The 23397-nt window shown below is 43.5% G+C and overlaps 1 protein-coding gene across 5 annotated transcripts in view; it reads right to left on the bottom strand.

Annotated features, from left to right (window-relative positions):
- Positions 1-12640, bottom strand: part of REEP1 (receptor accessory protein 1) — a 71392-nt gene extending 58752 nt beyond the window's left edge. Inside the window, exons 1-2 of one of the 5 annotated variants that reach the window (XM_072861750.1) lie at positions 12469-12615; positions 2637-2752 (exon numbers count right to left, since the gene is read on the bottom strand). Coding sequence is in view for 4 of the 5 variants with exons in the window: in XM_072861749.1 (XP_072717850.1) it covers positions 12469-12500 (32 nt within the window). In the remaining variant the exon portion in view is untranslated. Of the gene's footprint in view, positions 1-2636; positions 2753-12468 lie in introns of all 5 variants that reach the window. The other 4 variants (XM_072861749.1, XM_072861751.1, XM_072861752.1 and 1 more) reach the window with 4 other exon arrangements.
- Between the last annotated feature and the right edge of the window lie 10757 nt (positions 12641-23397).

Here is a 23397-nt window from a genome sequence, read left to right as displayed (position 1 = left end):
AATGGTTAATTGTTTCAAACACAACATGTAGCTGTATAAAATGTGCCTTGAGAACTGGATCTTCACAGACTTCAGCCATTTATGGATTGACTGCCCAGAGTGAGGTTTCTTGGTTTCAAGAATATACCTAAAACACAATAGTGTTTGAATAGGGATCTGATTTGTTACAGCCAAGTATCTGCAAACCTCAGCAGAATAATAATTGAAAAAGAATGCTGAGCTATTCCAGTGGCTGTGTAGCACATCTGAGTGCAAAAACCTCAGGATACACTATAGCAAAGAGAGGAAAAATATCTAATCTATAAGTAAATCCTAGGGGGGTGGGGTGGGGGGAGATTTTACAGAGCAGGTTTACATGAGATTAACTATGAATCATACACAAACTACAAGGAAAGCAGACTGGTTCAGTTTCCAGTACCGTGCAAAATCCGGCATAGTATTTATGTACTTAAAATGCATGTCCTGCCTCATGGACAGCAGGCAAGATCTTTCACTCTGGCTGTATGCAGTCTCTTAACCAGCTCTGCTCATTCTGCAGTGATCTAGGAATAATCTGCAGAAATATGCATAGGGTCTGCACCATCAGTCATGTATGTCACATCCCCTTGGGCCCTGGAAATGGCTGTCAGTGAGCCCTTGGGATTCCCAGTTCTGGAAAACCTGCAAAGTAGCACTGAAAGGGATTTAAGATAGCCAAGATCAGGGATGCAAGCTAAGAGCTAATGGCAGCAGACCGTGGTTAGCTAGCATGCTGCAACGTCCAGCACCCGCTGCAACAGATCTTCACATAAGGGTACAGGGATGAAGCATGAGAGATGACAGAGTTTCTCCCTGTCTGACATGATTAAAGAAGCTTTTAAAATATACGTGCTTGGGTGGTCTGCAATAAGGCATTAGGATTCTTTAGACTGAATCAAAAGAGAAGGTGGTCATGCTCTTCATTCTCAGCTTTCAGTGGATATTAACGCTTACTAGAGAGAAGCTAAATAGTAAAGCTCAACAGAGAGCTCCAGATCTGAGGTCAGAGGTGTCTTGATTACAGGCTTTGGAACGGCCTATTTGGCTTTGGTTGCTGAAGTGCAGGTAAAGCCATATGCCAATCTAGCAATGAAATTCCTAACACTTAAATGAAAAAAAGGATAGAATAGCTGTCCTGACAGAATTATGTCTTTGGGAGCCCTCTATCCTCAATCTGTCACCCCTCAAAGGGCAGTTTAAGTTGAGGCTCACAAGGAACAGAAGTCCTCTGTTGTCTTGAACTGGTCAACTTCCATCCTATAATATTCAATTTTCTAGGATCCAGCTGGCACCCTCTACAAGGCGCTCACCGTTCTGAGCTACAAACAGAACCCTGGGATTCTGACCTGGGTAGATTTACACCACTCACTCACTTCAACAGAGCTGCACCAGTTAACACAACTTGAAGCCCTGGTATTGCCTTAAGGATGAGAAAGTGATTGAGGTTTGCACTGAATCAGCATTTTCCAGCTATTTATTCCCTCTGTCTGCAGAACATCCACCCTTGATCCTTCAGGTCTACCACAAGCCAGGACTGGGAATTTTTGTGGCAGTTCTTGTTAAAATTTGGCAATGCACCACTTAGCCTACTTCCACTGACAAAAAAGAGAAGCTGCAATTATTCCAGATATGAACTGATTTTTTTTCCATCATATACTGTGGGTTTTTTGTTAAAAGGTTATATTGAGAACTTTTCTATTAAATTCCATCTTTTCTGTTTGGATGATCACTTTTCACTTCACAAAGATTCTGTAACTCTGATCATGTGCCTGTAAGGCTTTTTTGAACATATAAAATTATACACTTATTTGATTGCTAGATTAGAGAAAAAGAGTTGGTGTAATTCCTGTTGGATCTAAGAATGCCCAAATCCTCTAAGTGAATGTGCGGTTACTCAATTATCTCTAAGTGTTCAGGTACTAGACCATCATTACAAATTCCCATCTAACAGTCAGCTGTAACAGAACACACCATGTACAAGGATCTCAAAATGCTATCCAAATACTGATGAAACAAGCTTTACCTAATGCTGTGAGATGGAAGACTACTAGCACAGACACAGGTATAAGCAGTAAGGCACAGAGATTCTAGTAGGCCTGTTCAAAATTACCACAGTAGTCTATGTTACAGATTCACGACAGTAATAGCTATATACATCTACAGATATGGATATATCTATGAGAGACAGATGATATCCTGAGAAAGGATCATTAGATTACAGCTTCTCCCCAAATCATTACAGTCAGCAGGGGATTGGTTTGACTGTTTGCAGTCTGACAGCTATGAAAAGAGGTTAGCACAATATAACAAACATGAGAAAATTCCAACAACATTTATGCATGAAACTATTTACTCTTATTTCATTTTCTGTGTTTTTAAGGTATCTGTTTTAAATAACAGCTTCCTCTCTGCATTTGATCCTACAAGAAAGACCCTTTCTGTATATAGGACAGCAGAGTGTGTTGCCATGGAAATTATTATCTACTTAAATTCAACAAATCCAGCCTTATGAGGTATATTCCCCAGAGTATCTCAATTTAATTATTAATGTTATTTCTAAATAGCAACATCTTTCTGTTTTAACCGAAATCCTTATAAGCAGAGTGAAAACAATAAACCTGGAAAGTGGACTCCTTTGTTCAGCTGCAAAAGAGGTGCAATTAAGCCAGGGAAGGTGCAAACAGCCTCCAAGCTGCTCTGCCAATGTGCTTCAACTCAGACCTAGATGGATCATCTGGAGGGGAGAAAGTCTCATTCAGTGCCTGTGTCAATTATGTCCCTGGGCTCTCTGCTATGATTTCCAGCAAAAAATACCAGCCAGGATAGGGGGGTTTTTTGCAGAGGCACACGTTCAGTGGAATCTGAACACTGACCATCAATTCATTTCCATATAGCCACCAGTCTTGCGCTCATTCTCCAGCCGTGCAAGCCCAGTGAAACCATTCAATCTTTTTTCATGAAATATATCACTAAACCCAAAGCCGTTTAGCTTCAGGGCAGCTCCAGCATCCATCTTTCTCCTTCAAGTGTCACCATGAATTCTGCAGGTAGATTTTAGGAGCCAGATGGTGTTATTCAGGCTGATCTAACATGGGATAGTTTCTTGTGGGTCACATAATATGGGAGGTTCATAGGTCTAAGTTTAGACACACACAGACACATGTCCTCCCAAATCCCCAGCAAAAGAGGCAGCAGGACAAGTGGAACCCTTCCACAAGCAGGATGAAGCTCGAGAGTCTCGAACTGCTCATCCACAAAAGGGCCCAAGGCAGAGCACAGCCCAGAGCAGCCCTGCGGGAACTGCCCAAGGCAGAACAACTCCCTTATCATGGCGGCTGTTTAATGTGACCTGCAGCCTGGCTAAGCTGCTCTCCCCACATGCTCACAGCAAGTGTTAGGGCATTTGTGCTGAAGACATCAAGGCAAAGGTAGCCATGAAATGTTGTGATGACAGGAGAAGGTCGTCTTTCTATGATTGCTCTGCTCTTAATCTTGACCAGGTGCTTCCCGTCTACCTTCCCTAGAAGGGTATTCCTCACGAAATGCCATCTAAGATTCCTGGTTTCACGCCTCCATGAGTGCTTCTCAGGGACTGACAGTCAGGAAAGCTCTGCCACAAAAGAGGCTGGTCTACGCAAAACGTCCCAGAGCACCCCTGAGCTTTTGACCACTCGCTTGGAAATTTCAGCTCAAAATTCATATTTACATTGCCCCTCCAATTCTACTCCAGTGAGTGTTACTCATGCCTACATCAGGGTCTATCACATGTAAAGCAGAACTGATAGTTTAGATAGACATAAGTTATCACTAAGCCTATTTTACAGGTACCAAATTAATAAAGAATAAATAACTTGCCCTCTTCCCATGGGGAGTTTGCAGCACCGCTGAATCCGGGCTCTTGGTATCCTCATACAAAATCTGCAGCACAAGTCTTTCCCTCCTCCCTCGTATAAGGCTGGTTATTGGTCATAAGCCTCCCTCCAAAACATGAGGCAAGAAATGTCTGTCAGTTTTTGGCTTTCCTCTAAAAACATTTTATTTAGGGGCTGGAAACAAGAAATAGAATAAATGAGCTCAACTGAGCTGAATGAAAGGAAGCAACAGCATGAACTCAACAGAAGAGAAGTGCTTCTTGAGCAGGAGCTGCAACTGTTGATGCTGATAGCATTGAATTGCTCGGTAGGTAAAAGGCAGGCTACACACGTTGCCCTGGCATCCCTGGGACCCGTCCAAAAAAGCACAAAATTCCAGACGTGAGGAGCATTCTTTCTAGCTCCTCACAAATAGTTCTTCAATGCTGGTTTTGTTGTCCTGTAAAATTTGCCATTTTGGAAAGCAAAAGATTACTGTTGGCTCCATGAGAGAGAAGGGGGAAAGATGGACTGCAGCTTTATTGACCAGTTGATTGATTCCTTCTTTGGAATTGGTTGGTTGGTTATTTATTAGCAATTAGTGCATTAGCAGTAAGGGACACAGCAAGCAAGTAGGCAGCATTTGAAGAAACAAACCTTTACTAAGCGTGACACCAGGCCAGCGTTCCCAGCTGTTCCCCTGTTGCTCCCAAGAGTCAATCTCCAACTTGACACCTAATCCTCTGCCTCCATATAAATGTGTGTCCCTTCTGAAACATAATCCTTGCTCTTCATTTCTACTTACTGTACAGCCAACTTCTCTCCTTCTTCAGTACCATCCTTGCCCTGCTTCTGGCTATGTGGCAGCTTTTACCAGCCTGCAGGTCACTGCTTCACCACCCATATCAAATTAAAATCCCTTGTCCACCCCTTCTAGATCCTGCAAAATGTGCCCACAAGAAACAAAAAACAGGGTACCCCACTAAGGAGATATGCCTGCTCTGACCTTCGTATAAAAAGATGGAGTTGTTCTATGTACGAAGCTTGGAAAGTACCACCCATGTTTTAGTCATGACATGCTGCTCCAGGTCTGGAGTGCCTTCCTAGGTCCTGCCTGCAGAATGAGCAGGCATGTCCTGTTATCTCAGTCCTTCTCTTCAGAAGCACATAAGTAATGGAAAGATAAAACACAGTTTTCATTTTGTCGCTCTTTCTAGTTCTTTCTCACCACTCTGCTCACCATCTGTTTTGCCTATATTTTATCCGTTTAAATTAGGAGCTCCTCAGAGCAGGAATCTTGTCTTACTACATGTATGTGAAATGCCAAAACAGAACATGAACACTGTACCAGTAATAGTGTTACAAAGAAATTACCAAGGACCACAGGATCAGTCTCATAAGTGATTCACCTAGAAGGCAGAGTTGCATTTATTCATATATTATTTATTTTTATATTACTACAGAACTTAGGAGAACCAACTAGAGACTAAACCCCATTGTCTAGGGTGCTGTAAAACCAAAAATACTAAATAAGAGTTCCTGCCCAAAAGAGTTTACAATCTAAATAGCATATGAGTGATAACAAAAGCATGTGACACCTTCCTCTGCAAAAAGCAGCATGTGATTAACTTCAACACCACAGGTGATTTAAGTGAGATTTTGCCATATAAGTATTTTGCTTGTGAAGAGACCTATTACATGGATGCATCCTTGCATTGAGCCATTTCATCTCACAAGGCCTATCTGAAATCTGCTGAGTGGCCCTGATCAAGTCAAGGGCAGAGTCAGACAAAAGGAAATCTTGACTCAGATCCTAGCTGCCTAATGAGGACACAGAAGAAATTTTGACTTACAAAGGTTCTACGGCAACCCACACTGGCCAATACTTCTGCAGCACTCAAGTCTTCACCTACCTTTATGATTAGCCTGAAAGTTCCCAAGATACCACCCTCTGTCTGCTGAAAGCATGGAAGCAGAAAGGCAAATGCAGTGCTTAGTACTTAGAAGCAACTGCTCAAGAAGTAGTAGGCATGACTGTATGCTCTTTTGTCCTCTCCATACCAAGTATTTCCTCTTGACCAAGCAGCTCTCTATGCAACACATTACCTTTAATGGAAGCTCCTTACAGATGTCTGTCTCCCTCTGTTAACTGCAATAAGAGCACGGAAGAGTGTTTCTCAACCTCTCCTATTCACTGGACCACCTGACCCTTTGAAAGAAACATAGAGCTCATTTTATATCTCACTGTTGCTTAAGAATAGATGGTAAGTCAGTCACACGGAATTAGTAAAATGCTGAAATGTTAATATTTTACAAAAGTGTAATTCAGTAGTTATAATTACAAAACTGGTAACTAAAAATGTAGTAAAAAATGGTATCACCTGATTAAATAAGTTAGTATGTAACTGACAACTGCCTGTATGAGGGGTTCTGTTTTAGAGCTGAAATGCTTTCACGGACTGCCTGATGTTTTGTGGACCGCCAGCCATCTGTGGACCACAAGTTGAGTAACTTGGCTCTAAATGTCCCTGCTAGGACTAAGTAACCAATTTTAGGTAGTGTAATGCCTGACTTAGTAGCCTGAATTAGGCAGTCTGGCTGTTGCATTCTGCTGTCTATGACGCCGACAACAGCACTGAGGATCTGAAAGGGAGTAGGTCATTATTCAGAATACTTAAGCCTTTGGTTGTTTGACTGCTTCAGGTAGCATCTATTTAAGTCTGTAGTTTTGTTCTACCCCTCCCACACCCATCACAAATCCATAAAACAAACTATAAACATAATGCCCACTTCCCTTGATCGGATCCCCTTTCAGTAATTTATTGATCAAGGAGCCTGCAGGAAATATACTACCTGTTACCACAGGTTTTCTGTGGAATACTGGACACATCACTTGATCTCTCTGTGCCTCAGTGCTCTTACCAGTAAAATGGCAGTAAAAAATCATTCTGGTGACACAATACTCACTAAATTAATGCTGTGAAGTGCTTTAATACAGTGATATGGAAAGGGTCCCACAAAGGCAAAATACTGCATTAAGGCAGCTGCAAAAGCCAAGCCCCCTAGCTAGATTCCACAACTTCTAGTTTGGTAAAACATCCTTCCTTACCAAACCAGGACTAGTAACATCTGTGATGTGCATGCAAGAAAACCTTCCCCATTGGGGCTAAGAGCATTTCCAGCACATCTGTGCTTCTGCAGGAAAATCTGGGTCATGGTTGACAAAGCAGCAGGCAGCGTTATCCCCTGCAGTGTGATCAGCACGGTCACATTTCACATGAAGGGCAAAGCAAATGTCGCACCTGCGCTGGATGCTCCTCTGTCAGTTACTGTCACCAACAGGTTCTGCCCCCTCGGCAAAGCCATAAAGGCTGCAGCAGAGATGCACATGGTGGATGCCGAGCTGAGCTGGCAGCCACAGAGACCACTTGCTCTTCATGCGAGGGAGAGCAGCAGCGCAAGACTGCAAGATCTGTTTCAGATTATACCACCTTACTGTATAGGTAACGTTTCTTAGCAAATTCTGCATGTATGGCAGGTGGTCTGCCCTTCCCACTTCCCAGCTTCAGAGCACGTAAAAGAGTCTACTGCAAACTCATCCCATAGCCTTAACCGAGAGGTCAAGCCACGCTGGGTCCATTGCTGTATTTTGACATAATTTCGCATCACTGGTGTTGAAGCCCGTACAGAGCAACAGATACCAGAATCCTTCACATCACCTGCCAGCACCAAGTAAATAATGTAGACTGTGAAGAAGGACCTTCACATATGCGGTATGTATCAACTGAGAGGCTAATGCTGACATATCAATAACCAAAAGCACGGGGCTGTGCTATGCCTTCATGAGAACAGCTCTTGCCCACTTGAGCGGCTCCTGTCTCTACCTGCCTCTGGTAAAGAGGATACAAGTTATCCTTTTCTACCATCATATAATCTCTATTACATGATTTTTTTTTTCTTCCATTCATAAATCTCTTCAGGCTTCCCATACACACAAAAAACAGGAGGAGGAAGGATCTGCTAAGTTTCTCTAAAATGGAAATTCATTACTGATGTAAGCAGTGTCTTCTGATTGAATCAATGTCTGACTCAGTAGCACTATGGATTTATACCAGCTGAGGATGGGGGTGGCTGATCTCACCTACCCTTGCTAAAATGGCATCACAGCAACAAAGAAAGAGAAAGCAGAGAAATTGTGACAAGGAAGGAAATTTCACTCATCAGTTCAAAGAATTCCTTGGCTCCTCTTTGGTTTTGTTCAGACCTACCTACTTCAGTGTCAGCCAGAAGAAAGGATGCCTCGGATAAATCCCTGTTACTTCCACACAGGGCCAGAAATTCCCAGTGAACATATCTGAGGCTGCCACCCTATTTCACATCAAACTGTAAGTGATCAGACAGGCCATTACTGATATTTTGATTTAAAAGAAAACAAATACAGGCAAAAAAGCATCATTAAGGCTGTGGTTTTTCACCATGAAGAACGTATTTAACCATTTTATAATAATTTGTAATGCACTTCTAAGCTCCTCACAGCAGGAATTCAAATGCCTCAGTCACACAGTATTATCTCAACTATCGATGACCTGTCTGATCCAGCCTCATTTCTACTGACATCTCCTTCCTCTGCCATGCGTTCCAGATTGAAAGGCTTTCAACAGGCAGTGTGATGTGCCTAACTTTCAGAATTGGAGCCAAAACCTGTATTTCTGTTCTGCATGATCCCAAGCACAAAAAGCAAGTTCCATGTTTCTGGGAAAAGAATAGGATTTCCATGCAAATACAATAGGCTGCATTTGTATATAATACTTTTAACTTCAAAATGCTTTTAGACAACAGCCAAAAGGTATAGCAGACCTGTAACCACCTACAATTGCCAGCGCTGTGCACTGTAGCTGAACTGGACTGCAATAATGAAGAGAGATCCCAAGTCCTTCTGCTAGAGTGGCCTCTACCACCTGAAGCAAAAAAGAATCTCCTTCTCAATGAATAGCAATAAACCGTAGATGGTAGGACATGCCACTGATCCCTTCTGGTCTGTCTCAGGGAAGATAAATTCAGTACAGTTCATTACACTTCACAGATGAGGAAACTGAGATACAGGTGTTCTAGGATGTCCTTTGAGATGTACTCAGAGATGATGAATAAAAAAGGGGTTGTAATTAACCCACGAATAACGATGCTATCCCATTCCAGTTATTGTGAGAGACAAAGTAACAAATAACTCCAAGATGCAACAGTTGCAATTACAGTGATCACAAGCATCCCTTGGTGGAAAAGTCACCTGTAATCTACTACCATGAGAAAAAGAACATCCTGATTTTGTTCTTGTTGAGGCGAGTGAAAAAACTACCTGGACCACAGGAGGATGAAAACTGAGCTCTTAAAGGAAAAAGATGTCCAGGGACAGGATTATCTTTTTGTTTCGCATTTGTACAGTACCTAGTGCAGATCCTGACAATAATAAAGTCTTTGACTTTAACACACAGCTATGGCAGTGTAAGATGCTGCTCTAAATTTTGTATCATTTCTCTTCTGGGGGTTACCAGCACACGTCTCTGCAGGCAGAACAGAACAAGTGAGCACTCTGGCCCAGCGTTAACACAAAGTCCAAACGCTACAGCTGAAATGATGTAAGAGAAGGTTTGCAGTAAGCTGCCTGACGTCCCATTGAGGTGAGTGAGAAGTTCTCACAGACTCTTCTCCTTCAGCAACATTTTGGAAATAGAAACTGCCAGGACAGAGACGGTAACAACCAAATCGGAGATAGTGAAAGCAACAAAGCACAGGTTTGCTTTTTGTTTTAAAGCCCTTTCTGTTAGCTGAGTCATATCAGACATAACCCCCACGGCGATCAGCAGAAGTCGTAAGAGCACAAAGCAATATTCACAGTGTGACTAAACCACACCACACCACTTTCCTCATAAACCTTATCAGCTAGTAAGATTTAATGAAAAAAACCCAACTAAATAGGCATGAGCAGGGGGAAAAAAAAGCTCAACCAGGTGGCCATTCTACTTAGAGCACAGCTATCTGTACTGATGGGTCAACTAGTGATTCATAATGAGATGGGGAAACCAGACTAGATAGATTAAATCTTTGTTATGATCCTAATCTGAAGACCACTGTACACGGAGGAGTCAGTGATCCACCTAACAGTTAACCTGAGTGGGTGGAGGCCTGTGCTGTGCTGCATGTATAGCTTGGCCTTCTGGCCCGCGCTGTGCTGCGCATACCCCTTGGATGCAGGATCAACTCAGCTGGTTAATTGTAATGAAGGAGCCTGTAGGAAGCTCACAGTGGTCGCCAGCGATTAAACCACCTGCCTTTCCTTGTTTGTCTTCATCCAAAAGTGCAGCAACAAGTTCTCTTGTGACCATCCTTTTCATTTGACAGTAGAAATGATGAATAGAATTGCCTTTTCTTTTCTTTTTTTTTTTAAAGAAAATACTCTAAGGGCTCAAAAGACCTAAATGTACGGCAACCTTTCCACAGACAGATCTGCATGGTGTGCTGCACCCAGACTGGAGGGCTGTTCCATGGTAGGCAGCGTGGGGTTTTCAGCATCTGAAGGTATGTAAGACCATTTATACTGTCCTCTTTTTCTTTATAATGTTAGCTCTAGTAAGTGGTATTTTAAGCAATACTCTCCAGAGTCTGAGTTTCTTGCTGGGATCATAACAAACCAGCACTTCCTGGTGCAAAACATTCTTTAAGGATGGATGTATACTAAGTAGCCGTGCAAAGAAAGTGGTGATGAAGCTTGGCTTGCCCTAGGTTTCCTTGCAAAATTCTTTTTTAATTATTACTATGATTACTAAATGATTAATATTTTCACTGCGTATTCAAATTGTTATTTGCTATTGAAATTCTAATATAACAAATAATTAGTACCACCCTCTACACAGCTGATTTCATACTGTGACATGCTATTCAGATAAATAAAGCTGAAGAGAACGGGAAGGTTTCTATGTTCAGCTAATTACCTGACTGCAGATGTCAACTGCTCTATGTCCCACCCCTATCAGATTTTTACCCAGTCTATGTGTCTGAGATGAAATCACCCGTGTATATGTGTGTGTGCCAAGGTAAGTAAGCTAAACTACCATCTCTCTGTAGACATTCTTTGTTCTTGAGGATTAGCGGGGTTACAGGGTGGCAGGTTTTTTCGAAGTGGCAATTAGTCTAGTAGAGAAAAAAAGAAAAGCAGCTTTGGACAATACACACTACATCTTACATTGCTGTCAGAGATATCTAAATAGTTATACTGTTCAAATTAAATCATTTAAGTATTTAACATGCTTTCCCAGAATGAAGTGCAAACCCCATAATGGCCTGGATTCAGCTGCAGCTGAATCCAGATCACATACCTCCAGGGGCTAAATTCAACTCTGGAACCCCAAAAATCTTCATATCTGACAGCCACCCAATGTCTTAGTGATACAGAGAGATAGCTAAGATCAAGGTGAGTTTTCCTTTTGATGTTTCGTCCCATATGGCAAAAAAGGAGACCTTGAAAATGCCTTTCTGGAACGATGCTGATGGTGCAACATCATGGCATGTTTCTTTCAGACAAAGAAAGTGACAGGCCCTTGCAGACCCTCTACATATAACTTAAGAGCACAACAGATGTTCTCCTGAGTCTGCAGCTATATGTGCTGGACAGAGAAAACTGGCAAATGATTCATTTGATTCAGTGTACTAACCTTGACCAGCCACATTTCCAGAAGGGAGACAGATCAGCCATCCTGCTGCCCCACCTTAAGCCTAAACTCCCCACCCAGGAATTTTCCTAGTGGCATCAAAAATGCCCTTTTCTCACTGCATCTCTTCTCAGGTGGGGCAGATGAACATGTATCTCGAGCTTGTTCCATTTTCCCCCTGTTGCCTGGGAAGCATTTCCAGGGAATTTCTACATGTATTCCCACCTACTACAGCACTCCCAGCCATGGAAAAGCTGTAGGACAAGCGCAAAGAGCCACACGCTTCTCCTCCCAGGCTGACAGGTTAAAGGGAAATCGAGAAGGTCTTTCGAGAGGGTGGGCGCCAAGTTGCAAGGAGGAAAGAAATATTTGCTCTTTCTTTTACAGGAGAACGAGAAGAAAGCAGCGGTAGCGGCTGGGAGACCCGCGGCCGCCTCTCCCAGCGCCCCCTCGCGAGTCCCGGCGCGGCGGGCCCCGCTAACAAAGCCCCGCTGCCCAAACCCACGTCCATTTTCCCACCCGCTGATGCTCAATTCCCCCTCCGGACCCCGAGCCCGTTCATCGCCGAGCACCGGGCGATGCCAGCCGCCCTCCTTCTCCCCTGTCACTTCGCCCTGTACAGCACGACAACATTTTGCCCTCCATCCCCTGGTAATTTTCCCACGCTGGAAAATACCGTTTGACCCACCTATTTTCTCCCTCACCCACCAAGCAGCCGAGCGTCCCATCCCTAACAACAACCTGCTAAATTTAGCCGGGTCGCCGCCACCACCACCCTGCAGGGGCGAGGCAGGGAGACAGGCAGCAGGCACGGCACGGACACCGCACGCACACACACACACACACGCACGGAGATGCGGGCACACGCGTGCAGGTGCCAGCCGGCAGCTACTCACACCACTAGCCTGGAGATGATCCATGAGACCATGGCGCTGCGTGCCGCAGGGCTGGCTCTCCCGGCAGGGAGGGCTCGCCCCGTCTCCTCGCCCGCCGCCGGCCGCCGCCCGAGTGAGCGGGGCGGGCGGCTCGGCCATCCGGCCCCGCAGCCTCAGCGCAGCCTCACTGGCGGCGCCGCCGGCAGCCAACGCGCAGCCGGGCCCGGCCGCGGAGATTGGGCAGGGCCCGCGGCCGCCCCCCGCCGTGCTCGGCGCTGCGGGAGGAGGAGGAGGAGGAGCAGCAGAGCCCGCCGGCCGCCCCAGCGGGAGACCCCCGGGCGTACGGGGGGTTTTCGGGCGCGGAGGGAGGGCCGGGTGAGCGCAGTGGCTGCGCCAGCCGGGCAGGGGTCCGTCCCTTCCCCACGCTGCGGCATCGGGCGTGCACCACCGCAGCCGAGCTCTGGCCCAGTATTCCTGTAGAAAGTTTTCATATAGATGCTTTACGAGAGCCAGCCGGGCAGGGGTCCCTTCCCCACGCATGCACTTCTGGACCACTGCAGCCGAGCAGGACACGAAGCAAACCCCATCAACTGTTCACATCACAGTAAGGGCAAAGCTAAGGCATGGTGTTGATGGGCTTCTTGGATACATAGGAAGAGAGGGATCCCCCTCCACGCCCCAAAGTTCGCAGGCATAACTGACAAGGGTACTAGCTGCATGATCCAGGTGACTCCCCGTCCCTGTCGGTGATGACAGCCAGCAAACTCTCCTCCACGTTAGTTTTCATTAGGGGGGTCTAACGGCTATCAAGTCCAATTTCCATGAGGAACATTTGCCCACGTGCAGAACAGACGTTGGCTTGACCCGCAGGTTGTTCTTCCCTGAGTTTCCTTCGGGTTCTTTTCGTTCACTACATTGGCACATGCCAAATGTGATTAGATTGCCGGAAATCACCTTCCCCTGCTTTGGTTTTTTTCTTCTATCAGAAGCACACATGCCCATGGGAATTCATGATGTGTTTTAGTCTCGTGGCAATCCTTAGATCTTTCTCAAGCTTGCCATGATGACACCAGCCCCAAGCTTCACTGGGAGGCTGCTCCATGGAGCAGCTGGCCTGGTTTCAGACGTCAGGGCCAGGGCTCCAGCCACCCTGGCTGCACTGCAGGATCCCTGCCTCCATGCCCAACACATTGTTCTTTTCTGGGACTGTGCATCTGCAGCAAATTTTCCCCGTCATTCTGAGACAGCATAGCTGAAAGAGGCTGAAATTCCCTAACGTATCATGAGTAACCTGTGAGGAACTCTTCTAGGGAGAGGCTGAACATTTCAAACCAGAGGTAGCAGAGCTAGGAGCTGATCACAGACCTCTTCGGTCCCAGGTGGCCACAGCCATCCTTACACTCCTGTCCATTTCCACAGGGGGATGAACATCACGCAATATCCAGCCCTTACCTAAAATCCTTCTGCCCAGCTCAAAGTCCTCCATAATGGGATCATCTTTTATTATGTAGGCTCTCTGGACCTGGTCCCCAGAAAAACAATAGCAGCCATCGTCTTCAGCTAAATCTGCAGGTATAGACATACATGTAGTTAAAGTTGAGCACCTCTAAAAATTATCTTCTAGAGGAAGATTCAAAGAGAGCCCAGTGCCTCCATTGCCGCACTGCTCCTCTCTCTGTAGTGGGTCCGTTCCTCCACCAGAGGGAACTTCCACCTCACGCCGGGCCCTGTTACAAGCTGTTACCTCCTCACCCACCTCCCTGGGTTACAGCAGCATTTCTGCTACGAACACCGGTATTTTCTGGTTACAGACAGGCTGTGAACCACAGCTGGAGGTACAGAGCCACCACCAAACATTCCTGCCTCGGGGTCTGCAAGGGCCTACAGTGGCAGCATCGCTACAGCCAGCATGTTGACTGCTATACAAGCACCACAAAGACAGGACTAGGTGGTCTGCTGCAATAAGCAAGTGTAAAATTAGCCGCCTTCTCCAGACAAGATTGCTCTCTGGAAGAACTGCCTTCTCTCAAAAAGAAGCCATTAGGCCACCTAGCCCAAACTCTAAGGCAGTGAGTCATCCTGTCTGTGGCTGTCTTGCCTGTGTATCATAGCCAAATAAGTACTTGGACATCTGTTATCAAAGATTTTTCATGTATCAGGATTACTTAGTGTGAGATTTTAGACTGTGTGTTGGCAGACACTCCACAACGTTATTACAGTTAATGATGTGATATTATCAAGTATAAGGCACAGATCTCTTTGCACGAATATTTGTGTAATCACCACAGTACACAGAACTTGTCATTTAGTCCTTGCTGCGTATTTCAAGCATAGAAAAATGGACCAACAGGAGAAGATACTGGATCATAAAGAGAGATAAGACAGAGGACATCACCCAAAGCTGCAGGAAAACATTTTAGTGCCCAAAGCATAACTCAGCCTCATGCCCTCTTGGCTCCTCCCAGCCTCTTCCAGCTCACCATGTTGCCTGCAGCTCCTGCTAGTCACCATCACCGCTGACCTGCAGCTCTCTTTTCTGGGCAGCAACCATCAGAAAGGCTTGAAGATTTTTTCTTTTGCTTGGCAGCTCTCTCTTCTGGGCAGCAACCATCAGAAAGGCTTGAAGATTTTTTCTTTTGCTTGGCAGCTCTCTCTGACAGGGGTAAACAGGACATGGACCTCTCTTGTGCTGCTGCTTTGTACACAACTGACACTATCACCACCTGAAGATCGTTGACTGATCTTAAGCCTCAAATGTACACACATAGTTAACAAGGTAGGTCTGGTGATGGAAAACCTAACGAGCCTGTCAATGGGAATGCAGGGAGCTTTACTTAAATAGCTGTCTGGTAAACAGAGGATGAAGGGGAGAAATTCAGCTCTACTGAGTCATCAGTGGAAGGGTGACAATGCCCCCTACCTACTCTCCATGGGCTGTGTCTTAGGATAACAGTCATACAGCCCTGTGACCGTAAGCTCCACAGACGACATCCGAAGCATCCTGGAAAGAGGCTTTGCTTGAAGAAACCCTTTCCTTTGCTGTTAAACGGCCTGACCCAGTCCATAAAGAAATAACGGAGAGACACAAGAAGAGCTAAAGCTGTAGGGACAGATATTAATTAATTTACACAGCCAGCTCAGCAGAGAGGCCACCCGATGCTAGTGGAACATTTTGGAACAGCTTTAGCAGTGGAAGAAGGTCAGGCAGTGAAAAATCCTACGCAGATTGCACTATTAGATGGTTTGATCTCTGTTCCCCAAACAACAAAATAAACCAGCTTTGTTAAAGAAGGCAAAGTCACCTCCCTTGCCCTAAATACTATACAGCCTTCTCCTAGCAACTGCTTTTCCTGAGCAGTTCACAGCTGTGGAAAAGTCAGACCCCCCCAACAGCTCTACCATAATCAGACTCATTCCTCTTTGGCCCCAGAGAGAGGGGATGTCAGCCTCACAGCTGAACAACTGCCAAGCCAAGACTTCTTAGAACAAGAAGAGTGACTGATATATATACACAGGGCACTCTGTTACCAAATCTAGAAAAGGTATCAAGAAAAGTAGCAAGTGCAGAAAGAGGGACAACTCTTACCAAGAAGACATGTCCTCCAACGGATCAAACCTACATGAGAGGCACTTCAGAACAGCTTGAGAAGAAGACAACCTAGCTATGACATGTCCCCAGCTACAGAGAAAAATATCAGACAGGAAACCTGCGGTGATGTTTAGGTGCTGAAGTTCACATGGAGAAAACAAAATAACAAAATGTAAAATAATAAAAATAAATAATAAATAAATAATAAAAATAATAAATAATAAATACAAAATAATAAATAATAAATTAAATAATAAATAATAAAATAATAAATACAAAATAATAAAAATAAATTAATACATGTAAAATAATAAAAGTAAATAAAATACATGTGCAATAGCAACAGTGCACACATATATTCTATAGTATTGTTACAGTACCTCAAAAGTATCAGGAGAAGAAAGATAGTTTGATCAAGAAATAGACATTCTGCATCCCATCAAGGAATATACACACACACACACACGTACATATACACATATATATACATATGCTCAGCCTCTTGGAAGAGAAATGTTTGGTCTTCCACCCACTGGAAGAGAATGGGTGACCTCTTGAATTTAACTCCTGACTTCTACTTGGGAAGCAAAAGAAAAAACAAATTAACAAAAACCTAAAAAGACAACGTGGACATTTAGCGCACAAATCCAAGAAGAATGCAGCTCCTGAATACAGTAATGAAAAATGCCCATTTCTAAAACTACAGCTTTACTAACAGATACGGACTAGATACAAAAAGGTTAATCCTACTCTATGGGGAGTATTGTTAAAGCATGTGGAGACAGTCAGCATTTCCTGGCTGCCATTTCCATTTTTATTATTGAATTACTTGCTTTAGAGCTATGGCCATTAGCAAAGAGAGATTAAGAAATGCCCATTTTGACTCAAAAGTGGTGTGGTCTGGCATTTGAGCTGGGAACTGTGACTGCTGAGCACTCTTCATTCTCAAAGACTCACTAAAAGAGCTCGGGGAAAACACGGAGATCAGCATGCTTCAATGTATTATTTGGCTTTGGGTAACCAAAATGGGATAGCATGGTACCAAATATTCTAACACGAAACTCTACAGCACAAAGATCAGTCAGTGGTACTCAACATCTCCAAATATTAAGCTCTGAATACCTAAAGTTGTGCATCAAAAGTGTCTTTTGAGAAGTTTGTTCTTTGCTTCCCATATTCCCTTCTGTAACGTACACGTTACAAGATGCTTCTGCCTCAGCATAAATCCATGTGTCTTAGATTAATTCATTAGTGGCTGTGAGGCATCTGCAGACCCTCCAGCTCCATAGGAAATTATCCCAATTCAGCATGTTTTCCATTCTACTATTTCAGAATGAAGAAAATGCTTGGACTACAGCATTTTATAAATTGACGAAAAAAGGACTGTATCTTAGACGGGAACTTACTTTTTCAGCCTCAAATGCCAATAAAGACATTAATAAATTACCACTATTATTACAGTACTTCTGACATGCAGATTAGTCTTCTTGTCCCTTGTTACTGGCTACCATCTTTCCACCTCAGCCTAGTCATGCACAACCATTAGATATATTCCATGTCTCCAAATGATCTGCCTGTCACTCTTTATGTTCTAAACACCCTGCTATGGACAGCTTACAACAGAAATGTAAAAAGAAAGGAAGCAGTTCAATGAAAAAATTATGTACGAGCAAAAAAAATGGTGATCAGAAAACAGATTGTTGGAAGAGAGATCTTCTGGACCAAATTGTACAGCCTCCTGGTATAGCAGGTAAGAAGAGACACTGTGTCCTCTTAGGGATGTGACATACAACTCCTTTATTTTTATGAAGCACTTCTCCCCCTGTCCCTGCCAAACAAGAACCTACTCACATATTTGATAAAGACTGCAGACAAAGAGGAAGAGATGCTGCTCAGATATCTTGGTTGGATGCTGGGAGAATGTCAGCTTGGGATTTCCCCATAGCACGCTCAGATCCTCACCATCTTCCTCTTGAGGCTTTTCTTCTTCATGAACACTAGCTCTCTGAATGTCTGCTGGAGTGAGAAGGCAAGCATGACAGAGATGTTCCCTCTGTTAAGGAAACTTCTAAAAGAAGAACTGCAAGAGTGACTTCTAATAGTAAGGCATACTCTCAAGACTGGAAACCAGCAGCAAGACCAAGCCTATTCTAGCTTTAAAACAGGACGTTTAATCATTCTGAAAAAGGAAAAGGAAAGGGCCACTTCCTGGGCAAACTGCTGTGGACGATGCATACTGAGTCAAGACCAGGGGAGGGTTACTCTTTAAATTTGCTGGTGTGTGCCTCTCTGGGCCCTAATTATCAGCTGCCACCAGGGAGGAGATACTAAGATGCACAGAACTTTGGTCTGATCCAGTGTATCAGTTCTTATATTCCTGCACTGGAAGGATGAGCTTTTTTGAATTTTATTAGTGTAGAGTGTTTAACGATGATTACAGTACAACAGTAAATGTACTGAAGGATGACTTGACCATGTTCTTGCCCTTAAAGCAGACATAGAGAGAAAAGAAGATGGTAATTAAGTGCTAGTGTGAACATGACATTTGCTAAAGAGGGATGCTGAGTGAAATACAGTCAGTGCAGGGCCTTGAGGTTTCACTCAGGCGCCATGCAGATGGGAATGCTGAAGATAACAAGGAGCTGTAAATAATGAGCAAAAGGGGCCTCTCTGATGAGCAGAAGAGAGAAGGCTTCCTTCAAGGAAACAGAGAAGGAATGTGGGGGAGGCTATGGACAGCCCTAATTATGTTAGGGGAAAGCTAAAGGACTGCTGCAGACTGGTCTTAGCAGTTTCTAGAGACAGGCTGTCTTCACAGACTGATGTAATAAAAAAATTGAAGGCAATAAGAGAGGAAAGCAAAGTGGGCTTCTTTGCCATCCCTTGCTGAATTGCCTTTAACCAACCAATTTGGTATCGCAGGCACTGCTCTGTTTAGCAGTATCCTGTACATAGGTGAAATTACTAAGCAATTACTAGACTACCATGGCTTTGCAAAAACATGCTTTAATAACTCTATAAATGCTACTTCACAGTAGGTTTTAATAAAAAGCTGCTATTGACCTTCAGGATCAATTTCAATCCCAGCCCAAACCAGGATGTGGCAACTACAGATTTCAATTTCGTGCAGAGCCCCGAGGGAGGCAGAAGGAAACTAGCTGCACTGGCACACCGGGCAAAGATGCCTTCCCATAGGAGCTGCTCAGAAGTACTTGCAGGTGAGCAGCAACCTCACTGTGAGTGCACTCATTTCTCCAGGGGTTTTCCCATACTTCTTCCAGGGCTTTCCTCCTCCTCCCATACGCCACAATACACCTGCCTCTCCCGTATGTGTCCTGTTCTGTTCCTCTCAAGGTGTGTAAACCACCCACTGCTTTATAACTGCTTTCTCCTCAGTTATAAATGCAAAGAGAAATGCTGAGAGTCAAAGCACAGGGCATATTAAAGACACTGACTCTCATACCATGAATACTCATGAACATGAAATTCCACCACACTAAGCTAGGTCCAGTTCTATTTAACTCTGGAAAAAGTAAAAAGGATGTCAGGGAAAATATGCCTCTTTATATGGACAAGTTATATAACTAAATTTTTTCTCTGCAGTCAGGGTATATGAAAAACTTGCAGTATCATCCTGCTTCTCTCTCTCATTATGTGGCAGTAAGAACAAGAATTAATTGCCTTCCCAGGGACAAAAAAGGCTAAGCTCCAAAACTGAAACAGAAAAAAAGCAGGATCCAAACAAACAACTTAGAGGCTTCAGAAAAAAGATAAAGGAAAAATACACCCACTGTGATAAGAATTTTCAAGTTACCTTCCATAGGCTATTTATAGAGGACCCCATCTCTATAAATGTTGCTCCCTTTTGAAGACTTACAGTATCTCACTTTAATGCCACTATTAATGAGACCAGATAACGGTTTCTTGGCTAGTATCTGCTTACAACTTACAAAGGTCAGAGTCAGTGGTGCAGGAATAGCGTATAGAGCACTCCCTACATTTGGGACTGAGAAGTGATAATATTCTAACATGTTTCTGAACGATGCATGTCTGACCGAGGAAAGTGGCAATAGTTTTCCCCACAAATAGTGACCCAGTCTGACTGCTTAGCACAAGGTTTGAAAAGGCTACAGCTGGAAATGGAAATATGGACTCCTAGGAGTCTATACTTCAATACCACAAACTACGCTATAAAGGTAATGAAGAGAAAAAAAGACAACAGCCAACTTCTAAAAAAAAAAAAAGAAGCCTTTGTGCTTGATCTCTATTTTCCATATCAAGTCTCCACCTGGAAAACTGCAAGTTCCAACCTCTCGAGCTAAGAGAAGCATTTGCGAGCACATGTTCTCCCTCCCTCTCCCTCCATGCTCCAATAAGAGACTCTTAATTGCCATGTATGCAGGTGATGGAGTGTCTTCTGTACTCTCTTCTCCCTCAGACCCCATTTCAGCCATCCTCTGTTGAAAATACTTGCAACGTATATTACAGCTCAGAGATTCTCCAAGTACCACTGAAATGAAATGGACAAAATTAAGTCAGTGAATAGCACTGCCAACAGCAGGATTGTGAAGGTATATCTATATCTCATGAGAAGTGCACCAGTGAATCACACGGTCTTCCCAGAACTACCCTACAACCACTTAGGGCACTGATAAAGGTGTTGCTGTAGCAACACAGAGTTTACTCTGAGACAGCTACACAAGTATGTCCTCAGTATCCAGGGGGTGATTCTCAATTCATGCTGAGCTCCATGCCGCTGAGGCCACACCTGACTTTGTAGAATAACTGAGTAATTTAGGTTGCAAGTAGCCTGTGGAGGTCATCCAGTCCAACCTCTAGCTCAAAGCAGAGCCAGCTTTGAAGTTGCATTACACTGGGGAGGGCCTTGTCTCCAGCTAATATTTTATAAAGTAGTCTAGACATGACTTTGTGAGCTGCAGCTGTTACAGCGTAGTGGGACACGAGGTGGTTTTAACCATACAACAGCTCTGCAGAACTGGTGTGGCAGGCAGAGACCTGAAGCTGTCTTAGCACTGAAGTTGTCTTCCCTGGTGCCAGCAGCACAGCAGCTATCAGAGCGCTGTGCAACAGGTTGTGTTACAAGCCTCTTACTGGTAACAACTAGGTCCAGACGTCGTTCTCTTGAATGGAAAACTGGTTCTGCAGAAGTCAAGTGCATTCCTTCTATTCACTATAGGCAAGAGGATTTCAAACCCTGGTTTTGGGCTATAGTAAACACACATGGTGGGCAGCTGCAGCCATTACTTAAGAGTTAATCCCTGTAATACCCTTTGTTAATCTAACTACAATGATCAAGTGGCATGGAGCATATTCAACATACCCATAGCATGCATGTTAGATTAACAGGATTACCTGATGATGATGGTAATACTACTCTATATTTATTTAGCACTTCTCTGAAGAACAGAAGGTGCTTTTTAAAAGTGGGTAAATATTTGTTAATCCCAGAGAGGAAAATGTAAGTGCAAAGAGGTTGTGTAATAATGCCAGTTCCACACAGTGAACCAGTAGCAATACCCCCAGATGCATGCTCTAATACAGCATTTCTTAAGCCATCGGTTGATATGACCTGCTCATAAAGCCCTAACAATTACAGTACATCCTGTTTTCTCATGCTAACAGTCTGCTTATAAGGCAACATTTCTATTGCTAGTCAAGCCTCCATTTTCACTACTCACTTTTTGCTAACTTTGAAAGAGTCTACACAAAACATATTTAGGGAGCAAGCATATAGTTTATGATGGTAAACCCAGAAAAGGGATCATTCTTTCCTTTGCACTGTAGTGTGTCTAACACACTGTGCTATGGAATAGTCAAATGTAAGCATTCTACACCATTCGTAACACATCTGGTGTCTTTTATAGCCTGTGTTCATAAATTATTATTTTGCATTCATGTACAAACAATAGAAGTGTTTCAAGCACTCCAATAAAATAATGAACTTTAAGAATAAAGCTTTCATTTTTCCTCCTCTTTAAAAGATTCTTTATGGCCACAACCAATTCTTGCAATTCCTGTCTTTAGACATTATTCTTCTAATGTTCATAAGGTCATTTGTACCACTGGAAACCTGTGAACCCTGAACATACACTGTACTGCTTATTAGCTCATTAGTGCCTCATACTAACATTCATTCCCAGTAGCTTTTGAAAAAGAAAAAAAAATAATTCAGTGCCTACCTAATTTGGGCTACAATGTGTAAACCAAAGAGTAGCACAGACATCATCCCACCTTACGTTTGTATCTAGTTCAGCATTTACTCTAAAAGAAAGGGTGGAACGTAAGTCAATAATCAGGGATCTCTACAGCAAATGAGGAAGATCAGACATCTCTGAGGAATAATTTGTCCCATTTATTCTAGACACCTATTTTAGTATGAATCTCCTTCTGGAGATGCTTCTCTTCGTTCCCTGCAGAGTAAGCCTAGACAATGAGATGCCTGCTGGTGGACGAAGTTCATTAAATGCTTATTTTTTGTATTGGCAGCTTGTGACCTACATGTTATACAAAGTGAGACACATCCTACCTCTGCTGCAACCAGAGGCGTAATGCTAATCATCTCAGTGGTGTGAGTCAGGGAAACTAACACCTGACATACAATCATGCCTTCTAAAATTCAAACTCCTCCAATGATCTGCTGAATTTTTTTTCCAACATCGCATTTATAAAATCCCTTTCAGTTTTGGCAATTGTTTCAATCACCTAAAATATTTTTCTACTTGCTTTTGAAACAAATCAAGGTAGGCATACAGGTTTTAAGCTACTCCTCATTGTTTATGTGTCCAAGTTTGTTGGACAACAGAGACAGCCTGGAGTAACTTGGCTATGTCTCTTATATTCTCATTAGAAAACTGCAGCTGTAAATTTTATTCTGTGATCATTTGTGCACGGGAAATAAGAGTAAGAAGCAGCACTGGAAACCTATGCTGCAGCACAAGTTCCTCTGCAAAGGAAACTGGAAAATGTCATTTCCATTTTTTGGACGACTGCAGTTAGGTAATTATGCTATTTAGGGCATTAGATATCGGGAAGCAAGAAAAGTTCAAATTTGCCCTCTTATGCTTTTTAGAAGAGATGAGAGACAAGACAGATTGCAATCTTCCTCTTATGAGAAGACAAGGCTGACATATGATCTCTTAAAAAAATCAGTGGATGACATTCGTGGTTTCACTGGAGTCAGGAATTTGCTTTAGAACTACTGTTTTAATTTTAGGCACGAACCTCTACTGCCAAAGTCTAGGGTTTGGAGAACAGCCACTAGTCTCTGACAACTATGAAGAGAGACGGTTAGGGAAAAGACACTATTAAGTTTCACTGACATGTAGTTGACTTGGGGAGCT

The sequence above is a fragment of the Ciconia boyciana genome, chromosome 5 (assembly GCF_034638445.1).
Source record: "Ciconia boyciana chromosome 5, ASM3463844v1, whole genome shotgun sequence".
NCBI classification, from domain to species: Eukaryota; Metazoa; Chordata; class Aves; order Ciconiiformes; family Ciconiidae; genus Ciconia; species Ciconia boyciana.
This window is presented reverse-complemented; position numbering and strand designations above follow the sequence as displayed.